We start from the raw sequence: 15574 nt of genomic DNA on the forward strand, positions 1-15574 counted from the left end.
AGGACCATCTGACTTCAGAGCCAAAATTCTGAAGCACCACTTTGTGGAGACAGGACAGTTCACTGATGAAGAGTCCTGACACACGCTAGGTTGTACAGAGCTGCCTCTTATGTGACACGGTAAGTGCTGTAGCAGAGGCAGTGGCAAATGCCATAAACTGGACAAAGAAACAATTATATTCTGTTGGGGGAGCTGCTTAGGGCTGATCAGAGAAGGTTTCGGTGACAAGGTAACACTTAACTGTACAGATTTCACCTGGCAGGGAAGAGTGCAGAGAAAAGGCATCCTCGCAAAGGAAATGAACAAAGGGCAGATACAGAAAGCTGATGGCACGTCCAGGGAATAAGTCCTCCAACTGCCAGCTGACACTTAAAGACATGGAAGAGGAGAGTGTAAGAGGTGCAGCCTGAAAAGAAGGATCTGGGAATATTGTGCTAAAGAGTCTGGAATTTACGCTGTAGAAAATGGGGAACCACTGTGTTAAAGGACTTGTATGGCCCTGCCTGCCTGTGACAAAGATACGTCAGATGGAGGTGGGAACAAGGGCACAGAAGAGTGAGAACAAGCAAGAGATGAACAGGGCATGTGACGGGGTAAGGATACCAAAGGCAATATTGAAACAAAATAGCCAAGACCTGGCAAACGACGACATACAGAAAGTGGAAGAAGAGAGGGAAGGGAAATCACAGATGCCTGAAATGGGTGAGTTGGGTCAGTAGATGGAATATGATACTTTTAAATGACACCTATTTCACACTGTGAAGGAACAGTGATTTCCTTTCAGACATGTTACATCTGGGCAGGGTGCTATATGTCCATGTGGTCAGGCACAATAATTGTTCTAAAGTTCTCCTGACAAGAAAAAAAAAAACCTGCCTCTCTAAAACCTCAGCTATTTAGTCTTTTTTTTCCCACACGATATAGTCTTTAAAAGATATGAAAATCATTTGATGGACACTGTACATTTCTTTTGATTTTTTTTCTCTCTTAGGCTATTTCCATTTTCTTTAACTTTTCTTTAGATAAAATATTTAATTCACTAACCATCTGAAAATATCAGTGGGAATGAATGAACACTTGCTCGGGATTTACACAGGTATTCGTCTATCATATAATGTTTGGTTGAGTTCGATCAGGTGACTTTCAAATACTTTTTTCTATGAACCCCACCGTGCAAATACATGTCTGTGAGTGTATTTGTAAAACTAATGCAAAAGTTATCTTTACTCTATAAGATGCACTCTGATATTCCGTATTCTTTCCTAATTCATTTTTTAAAATTAACAGTTGCCTCTTCTCCACAAGTCACATACCACAGTTTGGGAAACAGAGCTTCTTCCTTCATAAGAGAGGAGTGAGTGCTGATATGAATGAACTATAAGCAGCCACCATAAAAGCTAACACCCACAATGACCTCTTCTCTTCTCTCTTACTCTAGGTGAAATCTGGTCCTTTCCTGGGGTTTAGCCCTCGCATTCTCCTGCAGACACATCTGACTCAACAAGTTCCAGGAATTAAATTCATTTGAGGAAGTCAGGAGGCCCACTTAAGGTCTACAGCAATTAATGAAGTTGGACTCTAATTTTAATAGATATCTTTGCAAATAAAACTCTTGGTTCTTCCCAGAATTAAGGAAGGAGTAAGTAAACAGATATCCCTGAGCCTCTGGCCATACTACGATCACACACATACAACAGAACAAAAATCTTTTCTCTAACCACTACACTATGTGTGACACCCTCTTCCTCCACCTGGGTGTAGGACCTGTGATATATTCCCATTATCATATCACTCTGCTTCTGTCCTTTGAATTTACCTAATATTGCAACAGATTTGCTTCATCTTCAGCACAGGTCAATATTTTCTTGATATTCTGAGTTACTTTATATTACCTTCATATAGACCTATATCTTTACGTTCTAGACGAGTGCTGTCCAACAGAACTTTTTCTGTGATAATTAAAATATCCTGTATCTGGGCTGTCTTAGTTGTTGGCCACTAGCTACATATGGCTATTGAGTACTTAAAATGTGGCAAATGTAACTGAGGAACTAAATATTTTATTTTTATTTAATTAATTTAAACGTTCATTTAAGTAGCCATGGATAGTTAGCAGCTACTGTATTGACACTCTAATTCTTGACACTCAATCAGCAAACTCTTGTTCTAAAGGGCCAAACAGTAAATATTAATAGTTTAGGCTCTGTAGGCCATGCAGACTAGGCAACTAGTGGGTTCTTCTACAATAGTATGAAAGCTGCCATAGATGACAACATGTAAATAAATGTGTGTGGCTGTGTTTCAACAAAACTTTCTTTGCAAAAATGATCAATGACCTGGGAGCCAGAGTTTGCCAATCACTTGTCTAAACTATCAAGTCTCTGGGATATAGCTATAGTATCATATGAATATACTGGAGTTAAAATTCTCAGGCTTATTACCCACTTTTTAACCTATATTCTATACACTGATACCTATTCATGGGAGGTTAAGTATATTTGTCAAAGACCCTATTTTTATACTAGGCAATATCTCTACTTATTTTTTTTTCCCAATGGCTTCCACCATCATCAGTTTTGCAGACACTCTGGACCTCTTCATTTAAAAATTCTTATTAGAAGTCTGGCCAATGTCCAGACAAACCCATTCTTCCCAGGCCCCTTAAGTCATAGCAATCAAAAGCCAAGAATCCGTGATTCTGGCCATAATACAGAAACCCACCTATTCTTCAACATGACCCCTGCAGTCAGTTCTTTGCACCCCATACCTTGTTTTCTCTCCCCAAATCCCAGCTGTAACTGGTAAAAGAAAGAACATACTTCTTGTGTCTCCACAACCTTCAGTTTCGCCCTCAGTATGTCAACAGAGGAGGTTTTGAGACCATTTCAGTTGTATCCTCAACCGCACAGGAACAGGCTGTGATGGATAATGGTCAAGAGGGTTGAAAGCCTCTTCTGACTCTCCATCCAGATACTCTCCCCAAGGTGACCGAGCACCTCTGACTGGCCATCTTGAGTCTACGTGTAATTACTTGCGCAAATCACTCAGCCAAGGGTCCTCAACATTAAGGTCTGTCTTTTCTTTCTGGAGCTACTTACACTTTTTCTCACAACTGCTTTTATTTCCTTAAGAATTGTTCCTTTACCATTAAAATGAAAATATGCTACGATTAACACATCTACTCTAATAGACCTGACAATACCACAGAAATGCTGAGAGAAATACGTAAATGAGAAAGCTACAGATGAGGATCATCAAGGCATCATGGGAGGTGCTGGGTGGAGACTTAACAGCTCTTCCCCGAAGCATGCCTGGGCCCCAGCTTTCTCATCTCTAAAATGAGGCTCAACCTCGCAGAGCACTTGTGCAGGTTAGATAACACACACAGGATAACAGTGCACATAGGAAGGCCTCAATAAATGCTACTACCCTTTCCTTCCTCTCTCTGTTAATGAAAATCAGTGACTTTAAACAGGAATCTTTTAAAACTTCACACCATACAGTTATAGAAAGGAATCAGAACCAAGATACTCTTTTACGTGATATTTTGTGCCCAATAATGACATTTCATTTTCAGCAAATATTAATAAATGTAAGTTGAACGTCACCAAAACAGAATTTCTGTTGAATCAGACTAATTTTTTGGAGGTATATTTTAACACGGATTTTAGACCTTTTACATGCTCTGCGAACTGTCATTAGGCATCAGCAGAGTAAAAAGCAGGGACGTCAGAGGCCAGCTCCGTGGAGCAGCACCTGCAGCGTCTCAGGCTGTACGCACTTACTTGGACATGAAAGCACCGCATCTTATTCTTGCATCGCTCCCCTCAGGAAACAGTAGCTCTGGACTGTACAGCACATCAACCAACACAGAGAATTCAGCCTGCATCATCGGACTGAACTGTTGCTCCAAGGACGCCACTACATCCTAAGGAATAAAGCAGAAGAGAGACCATGTAAAGACCTAACTCGGATTTCATCCTTTGAAGACAGGACAACCTTAAGAATACTAACCAGGAATGAGATGTGGGAATTTCAGAGAAGAGGCACCCTACTTCCCATGGTACCAAACGTCTGTGCTTTAAGTATAGGCTGGTTTTCCGTATGAAAACTGTTTGAGTCTCCTTTTTCATTTATACTATAAGGGAGGGGTGGGTAGCTATATGATTTCTAAGGATGTACAGACAAGATGATAAGTCAGTAAAGCCACTGTTACAAGCACTGCAGTGTTTAAGATTGCAATAGAGACGATGCAGGTATTCATCAAACTGGGGTATGCTCAGCAAACAGCTAAAAAAGACTTCATATATGTCATTGGTCATCCGGGACTAACCATTTCTTCCAACGGGAAAATTCCTTGACGTATTATCTGAACCAGCAGTAGTACTGTACAAGGGTTCAATGGCACTTAATAGTATTTCAAATTATATTTTTTGATAGACACTATTGGTCACCTGCCAATAGCCTTTCCTCATCCTCTTCCTTGCTAACAGAATCTCCAAGTTATTTCTCAGTCAGGTAACAACATTCTCAAGGAGAGGAGCTCCCTCAGCCTAAAGACAAGATTGATTAGTTTAAGCCAGTCATGGTCATTCCATTTCCCCTGCCAGTAATTGATTAGGAATAATTATGTGACATAGTCCTGGCCAATAAGACATCTGGTGAAGTCTGCTGAGTGCGGGGCTGTGTATAGGGGGAGGACGGGGCAGATTCTTTAGGAACTACTATGATAGTAGAATCTACAGTACACTTGATACTACAGTATACTTGAGATAGTAGCTATCTCAAGACAGCTCGAGAGTGTGAAAATCCAAAATACGAGGCAGCCCTCTTATGACCTTTGGAGGCCAGGCTTATGCTGAAAGGCAACAGACCAGTGGTGTTAAGGCCTGGACCTATCAAGCAACTGAACTAAACACCTCAGGAAGAGCCCCAAATCCAGATTCCTTGCTATGCGAAAGATATATTTTTTATTGTTTAAGCCACTTTTAGCTGAATATTGTGTTAATTATAGCTGAAAGCATCTGACAAGTTTCTAAAACGGACTATAAGCAATAATTTACTGATCATTCTTTAATGATTAAAGCATCCTCTTTGTTTTTAAGATAACTAAGTTAGAAAATAAACCAAAAAAACTCGCATAAAGCAATACTTTATTCACCCATACCTGTGGCATATTTTGTTAAGCAGAAGACTGACTGCCGATTGCTTATTGTTACTCTCAGCTATGGCAACACGCTTTTTTTTTTTTTAATTGGTTGCACCAGGTCTTAGTTGCAGCAGGTGGGCTCCTTAGTTGTGGCAATGCGAACTCTTAGTTTCGGCACGCACGTGGGATCTAGTTCCCTGAGCAGGTATTGAACCCAGGCCCCCTGCATTGGGAGCACAGAGTCTTAACCACTGTGCCACCAGGGAAGTCTGACAACATGTGTTTTTACGTTATTTTCTTCCTGGTAGTCTCTTGATTTCTTATGGCTAGATCTCAGGGGTTAACTTGTTTAACTCTTTCCTCTCTTTGTAGCAAAAGTGATCATTTCTACTTCAATTACTCTAAATAAGCTTTCTGAGAAATTCCTCATGACAGCTAGGAGAGACTACTAGAGAGGAAATCACATAAATGGGAAACTAGATATTATACAAAGGTGGGAAAAGAATATGCTTATCCAATGTGGCCATATTTAATAAAACATCACTAACACATACCTATCTTTCAGATTACCTCTCTTCTTCCTTTCATTTACTAAACAAATTGTGCCCAGGCTTCTATGATGTGAATTCTGTCTTTATCTCCTATTTTGATCATGGGCCAACTATGTGATCTCTGATTCATTATTTCTCCACGTGAAAACCCAGGATAATGATACTAGCAATTACATGGGATTAAAAGCAAATACATAAAACAGCCTCTACGTTGTCTTGTAATAACCTATAATGGAAAAGAATCTGAAAAAGAATCATTGTTGAACACCTGAAGCTAACACAACATTGTAAATTAACTATACTTCAATTTTTTAAATGGTTAAAAAAAAAAACAGGCTCTAACACATATTGACCACTTAGTATTCCTGAATAAATGTTAGTAATTACTGAGTACCAGTTAGCTGCAATCATCACCCTGTTGCCAGACCTAGTGGTTCCTTTTCTGACCTCATGTCACTCAACCACTGCTAAGCATTTTACACACTTGGCCCTACTCTGTCAAACACTTTCTGCGCTTGGCTTCTGTAACATCGCACTCACCTCATTTTCCACCTATGTCCTGACCACTCCTTTACCAGCTCCTGGTAGCTCCTGGTCCTTTTTCTTCTATATCTACAGTCTCTTGCGAGGAATCTCACGCAATTCCATGGTTTTAATATCATACGTATGCTGAAAATCCCCACATCTATATTTCCTGTGTGGACATCTTTCCAAACCACTTCAGACTCATATATCCAGCAGCCTATTTGACATATTCACAGAGATACTGACATAGACATCCAACACTTAAAATTCTCCATACAGAACGCCTGATTCCAACTCTCCCATTCTTCCCTATCTTAGCAAATGATCCAATCATATCATACCCAGGCTCATCCTTGATTTCTCTTTCCAACATCCCACATCTCATCCATCCATCCACCAAGTCCCACTGGCCCTAGGGGACCAACTATATCCGAAGTTCATCTACTTATCTTCATTGCTGCTGCTATCCCCTTAAGCCAAGCCACCAACACCTTTTGCCTGAATTAATACAATAACTACCTAACTAGACTCACTGCTTCCATGTCTGGACCCTACAATCCATTCACCATTCAAGATCCACAGTGTTTTTTAAAAGGTAAACCAAGTCATGCCTATAGTCTGCTAAAAATCTCCAATGATTTTCCATCACATTTAGAATAAATCCAAATGCTTTACCATGGAAGTCTCTACATGAACTGGCTCCTTATTTCATAATACTCTCTTCCTTTGCTCACTCCTGCCCCAATGGGCTTCTCTTGGTTCTTCAAACCCACATCCTCGTTCCTGCCTTAACATCTCTGCATTTACTCTTCCCTCCCCATAAAGCTCTCTATCCTCCTATCTTTGAACAGATTATTCCTCTTCATTATTTGGGTCTCAACTCACTGTCTCCTTAATAGAGAGGAGCTCCCTCACTGCAGGATCACTCTCCCAGCGATTCTCCATCATATTGTTATACTGATTTATTTTATTCATAGCAGTTTTAATTCTCTAACATCATATCACTTACTTACTGCATCAGAATGCATTTTCTATGAGGGCACAGACCTCATGGTTCTATCTCCAGTACTTAACACAGTGGCTGGAACGGAGTTTTCATCAAATATATATTTATCCAGTGAACGCCAATGACTGTGCTAAAAGAAGTTTAAAGCACGCCCTCTTTACTTCTCCCCTGAAATGTCTACCCCTCTGGCTCTCATGAACCTGACTTCCCTCCTTTCTGACGGTGTCTTTTTTTCCTCATTTATTTGGCCATTCTGCCACTTCCGGCCGCTCACAAAATGTTCTTTGTTTTTCCTATCACTATACTCTCTATTTCAGCAATACCAACCACTATCCTCACTCCAACTATTATCTCCAAATATAGACTTACCTTCCAATACATTCGGTAGCCTATAAACCTAATTCACTGTATGTTCAATGATCATAGCCAACATCTTTTACCGGATCCTCTCCTTCCCTCTTACAATGAAGAGTCTATAACATTACCTAGTCTCCAATCATCAGTGCCTCTTAGACACCCCTCATGTCCCCTCTCTGTCTCCATCCAAAAACCACCAGGTCTGTTCACCCTGCCTTCATTATTGTATATAACACCTACTTTTTCATTTCATTGATACCACCACCTGGCTGATATGTTTAGTAATTTCTTATTAATCTGCCTTCCTCTAGTCTCTTCCTGATATTTCTATCCTGCAAACCAATAACTGCTTACTCATTTATAATGACATTTTCCTCAAAACATTTAATGACTTATAACCTTCAAGTTTTCAGACTGAGTCTAACTTGTTTTTTGGTTTTTTTTTCCCCTTCGGCTTTGCCACGTGGCATGCAGGATCTTAGTTCCCCGACCAGGAATCAAACCTGCGCCCCTGTGGCCCCTGCAGTGGAAGCACGGAATCTTAACCACTGGACCACCAGGGAAGTCCCTAACTTGTCTTTATAATCATGTATAATGCTCATCTATCAAAACTCTGAACCTTCACCATTTAATCTACTCATTACCTCTTACAGTATTTATTTCAGTTCATGTCTTGACCATTCTTCACGCCAAGAACTTTCCTCAAGCCATACCCCAGATCATCCCATGAAATCTTCCACTAATTATGTGAGAGGAAAGATATCTGTTATGGGCTGAATTGTGTCCCTCTCAAAACTCATATGATAAAGCCCTAACCCTGGTACTTCAATGTGACTATATTTGGAGTTAGGGCCTTTAAAGGGGTAATTCAGTTAAAATGAATTCATATGGATGGCCTCTAGTCCAAAATGCCCGGTGTCCTTATAAGAAGAGATTAGGGCACAGATGTGTATGTGCACAGAGGGAAGACCATATGAGGACACAGTGACAACTAGGCCATCTGCAAGCCAAGGAGAGAGGCCTCAGAAGAAAACAACCTGCTAACACCTTGATCTTGAATTTCTAGCTCCAGAACTGTGAGAAAATAAATTTCTGTTGGTTAAACCACCCAGTCTGTGGTATTTTGTGATGGCAGTCCAAGCAGACTAATACAATGTCTCTCTTTACTCAGTGTCCCAGAATGTCCAGGCCAAAAACCGGAGTGGGATACTATGCAAATAAATTGGGAGTAAAGGTGCTCACACCATTCTCACCAAAGGAGTATAAAAGGATACTTAGAGATGAATTGAAGCAAGGTTGTAAATATTTATTACATGAGTCTTTACAGTAAATTATTTTACCTAATGTACTGAAGTTATTAAGACCCATTACTCTACTATCAGAGCACATTAAATAATACATACTCACCAAAAACAACTCACCGCAACTTCTACCTAGAAGCTATGCTTTTTAAAAGGGTGGTGTTCATAGGACATTGTAAAGTAAAGCCTGGTCCCCAACTAGAATTTGATATTTTTAACCATATTTTATTTATGTGACTACATATATTAAAAATTATAATTTAGAAAATATTAATGCCATTTCATGCTCTTATTGTACCTGTAACTTTTCAATAATATTTCTATAATCCCAAGAAGGCCCTCCAAGAGCTTCCTTAAAGCGTGGTCCAGAGCGAGCTGATAGTCTCCAACCCATGGCCGCTCTCTGCACCATATTGGAGTGACTCTTCATAAAAAGAGTATTAACTTGGCCGTCCAAATCCACTGGAATGGCAATTCCACGATTCTTTGCTGAAAAAGAAAGATTTAAAATATTTTCCTGTTTATTTGACTAAAGCTACTTGCATGCTATCAAAATAATTTTATAAAGATAGAACACATAAAAAAGAAAAAAATAAGATAAATAAATTCTGGGATGTAATGTAAAGCATATAGTTAGCCATAGTGTATTATATATTTGAAAGTTACTAAGAGAATAGATCTTAAATGTTCTCATCACAAGAAAAAAATTGTAACTATGTGAGATGATGACTGTTAACTAAATTTATTGTAGTAATCACTTCACAATATATACATATATCAATGACAATATTATATGTTAATCATATCTCAGTAAAATTGGGGGAAAAAGAAAATGTCAAACCTTCAAATTCTGTCAAATTATTTTATATAACTGCAAAAGTTTTTAACTTGAAAGTATCTCAATTCTTAAGACCAATTATTAAAGTGGGCTCATTAACATTCAAGAATTTATGTGATTTCTTGATGGTTAACGTTTGAAACGCACTTTACAAAGCACGAATATGGCAAAACACTGTATACCAACCATGTAAATTTGTACCTTCCAAGATGCAAAGGAAAGTTAAAAAGCAGACAGAAGACACATGATAAAATCCTGCCAGTCCATTTTATTACTATAATTCACGTGTATGTGTCTGTGCACAAACGTGAACAAATGCACCAAACTGCATGTGGTAAAACATCTGAGAGAAGAAATAAAAAATTCACAAGTATAAAAAAATCTGCATTGGAAGACAGTACACAGTACATGTCCTTCTTTCTTCCCAGGATCCACTGAAATTTATATTTTAATACACTTATATCACAATACTGAGAAATAAGAGTGCTTGCCGTAAGGAAAACAGAAATGTTGAGGCATTTCTGCAAGCAGAATGGAGATGGGATTTGTCCATCAGAGAAAGAAGAAAGAAGAAATTGCTCTACAAGACATAAGAATTAGAACAGGTCTTCCTAGGTTCCCAGACACACACAAAGTGGTCACGGGGGATGGGAAAGTCATCTGGCAACTCAAGAAGGAATAGTATCTGAATATCTGGGAAGTAAAGGCCTTCATCCCTCTGACTAGCATAAACAGAGCAGCTGGCAGCAGAGGTTTTTACCCAGAGGATAGAGTTAAAGACATGCAGAAATGTTCTCTCAACAAACACGAATACCTGCCTGGAGAGAATGCCAAATGAAGGGGCTAAGAATTGACAGAGAAGCAGAACAGAGCTTGAAGAAACTGCAAAGTCCTCATCAAATAAGCAGTAGCACAGCCGGGAGAGAGAAGGCAGCTCAAAGAAGAAGAGAAAATATACAAAAGATCCCAAGCCCTGACGAAAGCCCTCCTTATTTTAACCCTTGTTAGTATTCCCAGCTTGCCTTCTGCTTCACACACACACACACACACACACACACACACACTCCAAGAAAGCCTGTGTATCATTTATTCAGCCCCTCACCCAGAACTCAGGGTAAGCCCTGTCATTTACATGAGAAAGCTAGTAGAGAAACAGAGCCTCAAAACTGCAGTGGAGTAATATTCCATTGTATATATGTGCCACATCTTCTTTATCCATTCATCCGATGTTGGACGCTTAGGTTGTTTCCATCTCTGGGCTATTGTAAATAGAGCTGCAATGAACATTTTGGTACATGACTCTTTTTGAATTATGGTTTTCTCAGGGTATATGCCCAGTAGTGGGATTGCTGGGTCATATGGTAGTTCTATTTGTAGTTTTTTAAGGAACCTCCATACTGTTCTCCATAGTGGCTGTACCAATTCACATTCCCACGAGCAGTGTAAGAGTGTTCCCTTTTCTCCACACCCTCTCCAGCATTTATTGTTTGTAGATTTTTTGATGATGGCCATTCTGACTGGTGTGAGATGATATCTCATTGTAGTTTTGATTTGCATTTCTCTAATGATTAATGATGTTGAGCATTCTTTCATGTGTTTGTTGGCAGTCTGTATATCTTCTTTGGAGAAATGTCTATTTAGGTCTTCTGCCCATTTTTGGATTGGGTTGTTTGTTTTTTTGTTATTGAGCTGCATGAGCTGCTTGTAAATTTTGGAGATTAATTCTTTGTCAGTTGCTTCATTTCCAAATATTTTCTCCCATTCTGAGGGTTGTCTTTTGGTCTTGTTTATGGTTCCCTTTGCTGTGCAAAAGCTTTGAAGTTTCATTAGGTCCCATTTGTTTATTTTTGTTTTTATTTCCATTTCTCTAGGAGGTGGGTCAAAAAGGATCTTGCTGTGATTTATAAAAAATAAATAAATTTTTTAAAATTCAAAAATGAATAAATAAAAAAATTACTTAATTAATTAATAATTTGAAAAAAAGAACGAGGTTGGAAGACTGTCAAAACAGCACACAGATCACACACTCAAGCCCCGGAAGAGGGGGAAGTGCCTTAAGTCCCCCACTTCGGATGACATCTCCCTGCCTCACAAGTCTCAGTCCGACTGGGCTAGCTTTGGCAAGGGGACGGAGCTGGATCAGGAGCCGCTGCTGCCATATCTGGATCAAGTTCCAGTTTTGGTCTATCATCCAACACCTAGCCAGACTCGCCTAGCAACACAGCTGAGAGGAACAGAATAGGATAGCTCAAAAGAATAGGCCTCATACAGCATCAGCCTAAAGGAGTTTATGACCCTGGAAGAAATGGATCAGAAAAAAGGATCCGGGGGACTTCCCTGGTGGTGCACTGGCTAAAGACTCCGCACTCCCAATGCAGGGGGCCCAGGTTCGTTCCCTGGTCATGGAACTAGATCCCACATGCATGCCGCAACTAAGAGTTTGCATGCCACAACTAAGAAGCCCACCAGCTGCAACTAAGACCCAGCACAACCAAAAAAAAGAGATCAATCAATAAAATAAAACAAATATTATTAAAAAAAAAACAAACTGCAGTGGAAGCCCACGCCAGTCATTATAGATCTTTATGACACACGGCCAAGAATCACAGGGAAAACCAAGAACATTAAGAATAACTAGCCCCAGTGAAAACAAATGATTTAGGGAAGCACAAAAAATATTTAAATAATTGTAATTATTGTCCTCAGAAAATGTGAGCATATGGTGCCTCCAAAACATTAGGAAAAAAAGAAAGAAAGAAATCTTGGAAATTAAAATATGATTGCGCAAATAAATGTTTCAAAATTGGCTGAAAAAGAAAAAAATAGGAATAAGGACCAAGCTGATAATCTGGGAAAGTTAAGGAATCTTGTAGAGCATAAAAGAGTCAAAGGGGGGACTTGCCTGGTGGTGCAGTGGTAAAGAGTCCGCCTGCAAATGCAGGGGACTGGGGTTCGAGCCCTGGTCTGGAAGGATCCCACATGCCACAGAGCAACTAAGTCCGCGTGCCACAGCTGCTGGGCCTGCGCTCTAGAGCTGGTGAGCCACAACTACTGAGCCCGTGCGCCACAACTACTGAAGTCCGCGTGCCTAGAGCCCATGCTCCACAACAAAGAGAAGCCACCGCAATGAGAAGCCTACGCATAGCAATGAAGAGAAGATCCCACTTGCTGCAACTAGAGAAAGCCCATGCGCAGCAACGAGGACCCAACGCAGCCCAAAAATTAATTAATTAATTAATTTAAAAGAGTCAAAGGGAAAATAAAACAGAGAATATGAAATAGGGAGGGTCATCCAGGAAGTCAAATAACTAATACATGTAAGCTCTAGAAAAAATATCAGAGACAATGAAAAGGAAGAAATGATTAAAAAAAGATAGAGGACAATTAGTCACCTTGAGCTGAAGAAAGATGTTAAGTCCTTAAACTGAGAAGGTCTACTGTGTGTGTTTAATAGTATTAAATAAGCATATTGGCCATATTCTAGTAAACATCTATAATGTTATTATGGATTGAATTGTGCCTCCCAAAAATATATGTTGAGGTCCTAATCCCAAGGAAAACAACAGTGGGCAGTACTATTTCTGCCAGTGAAAATTCTCTGAAGCTCAGAGATACTTAAAAACTTCTCGAAAACAGATAATTTTAGCTACCAACACAAAAAGTTCCCAATTTAAACAAGGGCTCAAGCTGAAGCATTAAGGAAATAATAACAGCTCTAAGGCAACCCTAACGATCAATTGCACCACTGCCCAAATTTCCATAGTGAATGTTTTCCTAATATTCATTATAAATTTCCCTTTCCAAAGCATACAATGTCTCTGTTTCTGTCCATCACTCACAGCAAAGCAACTGCACTCCTGTCCCATCTGAAGGACCGACAGCCTTGAAAAGTCCAGGCACATATTTTAATAAATACTTAATCCTGCACCATGATCAAATCCCAGCGAGACTTTCATCCTTTTATGGCTGTTTCACTTATAAACTGGGTTTGCTCTAAACATTCAAAGTCAAACAGAAGACAATACTTCTTATATGTTATTTTATAAGCAACAGAAAATAACGAAAATTGTAAAACTGAAAGTTGCTCAAAACTTATTACAACAAAGTTTTCGCTCATGTTTAAACAAAGTTGGGGGGGGTAGACTTACCTCCCCTTTAGGAAACAGGTACGTTAGATACAACTAACCAACAAGTGAGCATTTGTTGCTATGAACGTCACTTACATGAAGACGTGCTCAAGGAGTATTCTAATGATATCAGTGGGAATGGAATCCGATGGTAGCACCTCTGTTATTCCTAGCAGTGCAGCCCTCCTATCAGTGTGGTCAGGGAAGTCTCACCCCCGCACCCCTACCTCATGCATCTATGAGCTGCTGCCACTATTCCACTATGGCCAGCAGCAGGGACAAACCAGAATGAGAAGACTCCACCATCCCAAAGTTTACTGAAAGGGTTTTTTTGGTCTCCCAAACTGTACCACTCTAGGTGGTATTTTCTAGTCTCTTGTCTTAGCACAGATTGCATGATATAAATTAACTGGCTAAAGTAAACCCTACTTTCTCATGCCCAAAGGTAAACTCTAGCCAAAGGCTAAATCACAATTTCTAGGCAATAAAAGAAAATTAACTATGCAACTGGGGAAAGGATTTGAGTTAAAATAAGTCAGCTGTGTAGATAATGACGAAACTTTTTCAAGCAATTGTAAAAATATTAATACCATTAAAGACATGGCCTGAAATAGATTCTCTGTACTGTCAAAATATTATAGAGATTAATTTGAAAGCAAAGTTGACAGTGTTGGGCTTCCCTGGTGGCGCAGTGGTTGAGAATCTGCCTGCTAATGCAGGGGACACGGGTTCGAGCCCTGGTCTGGGAGGATCCCACATGCCACGGAGCAACTAGACTCGTGAGCCACAACTACTGAGCCTGCGCATCTGGAGCCTGTGCTCCGCAGCAAGAGAGGCCGCGATAGTGAGAGGCCCGTGCACCGCGATGAAGAGTGGCCCCCGCTTGCCACAACTAGAGAAAGCCCTCGCACAGAAACGAAGACCCAACACAGCTAAAAATAAAAAATAAAATAAAAAAATAAAAAAGTTAACAGTGCTAATTCAGCTTTCTATATATTGTTTAAAAATTAAAGCAGAAGATTGTGACTAGGAAAAGAAAGGAATTAATTCATGATCTCACTTACAAGACCATTAATAACTAGAATAATATTTTTCAAATGCAACCAAAAATATGATTCAAACTTAGCTTCCTTTTATTTAGCTAGAAAAAATTCTGATATAAATAGTATATTGCAATGTGAACTAGGACGAATTCTTGGGGTTAATGGTTACCCCACCTCCCCACCCCCAATAAGGAAAAACTAATGAATTTACCAACAGTCAGTTATTCTTCGGGCACGTAGCATTAACTCCAACTTCTGTGTTTTAGAGGTCACATTGAAGTTTAAGATGTTTAAAAAATAAGTGTTCCTGTTTCACTCCTAAGTTGGACCGCAGCTAAGATACTATCTTGTTAAGGGTATTTTGCCAGAGAATAAGCATATGGAGTTCTTTAAAAACTAATAAGAGAGAGGATGGGTTGTTATTAATTCACCTTTTATAGAGCTCTGCGCAGCGACAGTTCTCTAAAATGCGCTATCTTTCTTCACAGGTATTGTGATTATTGGGCTAACCAACTAATTAGGCTTACAAATCCTGAAAATTCTCTAGATAAGACAAGACTTTGCAGTGATTTTAAGATGTAATTGAAATCTATTGCTAATTATTATTCATTAAGTCTTGCATATTGTGTGGAATTTTTAAATTAGACAAAATTACTGGTGGTAACTGCCAGACCAAA

General features: G+C 39.5%; 1 protein-coding gene across 4 annotated transcripts in view; it reads right to left on the reverse strand.

Moving 5' to 3' along the window:
* The window catches only part of ITPR2 (inositol 1,4,5-trisphosphate receptor type 2), a 533444-nt gene that overhangs the window by 224934 nt on the left and 292936 nt on the right, over positions 1-15574 (reverse strand). For all 4 annotated transcript variants that reach the window (XM_067695972.1, XM_067695968.1, XM_067695971.1 and 1 more), the window contains 2 exons: positions 9188-9378; positions 3786-3928 (listed from right to left, as the gene is read on the reverse strand). In XM_067695972.1, the coding sequence (XP_067552073.1) occupies positions 3786-3928; positions 9188-9378 (334 nt within the window). The remainder of the gene's footprint in view (positions 1-3785; positions 3929-9187; positions 9379-15574) is intronic.

This window comes from Pseudorca crassidens, chromosome 11 (assembly GCF_039906515.1).
Source record: "Pseudorca crassidens isolate mPseCra1 chromosome 11, mPseCra1.hap1, whole genome shotgun sequence".
Lineage (NCBI taxonomy): Eukaryota > Metazoa > Chordata > Mammalia > Artiodactyla > Delphinidae > Pseudorca > Pseudorca crassidens.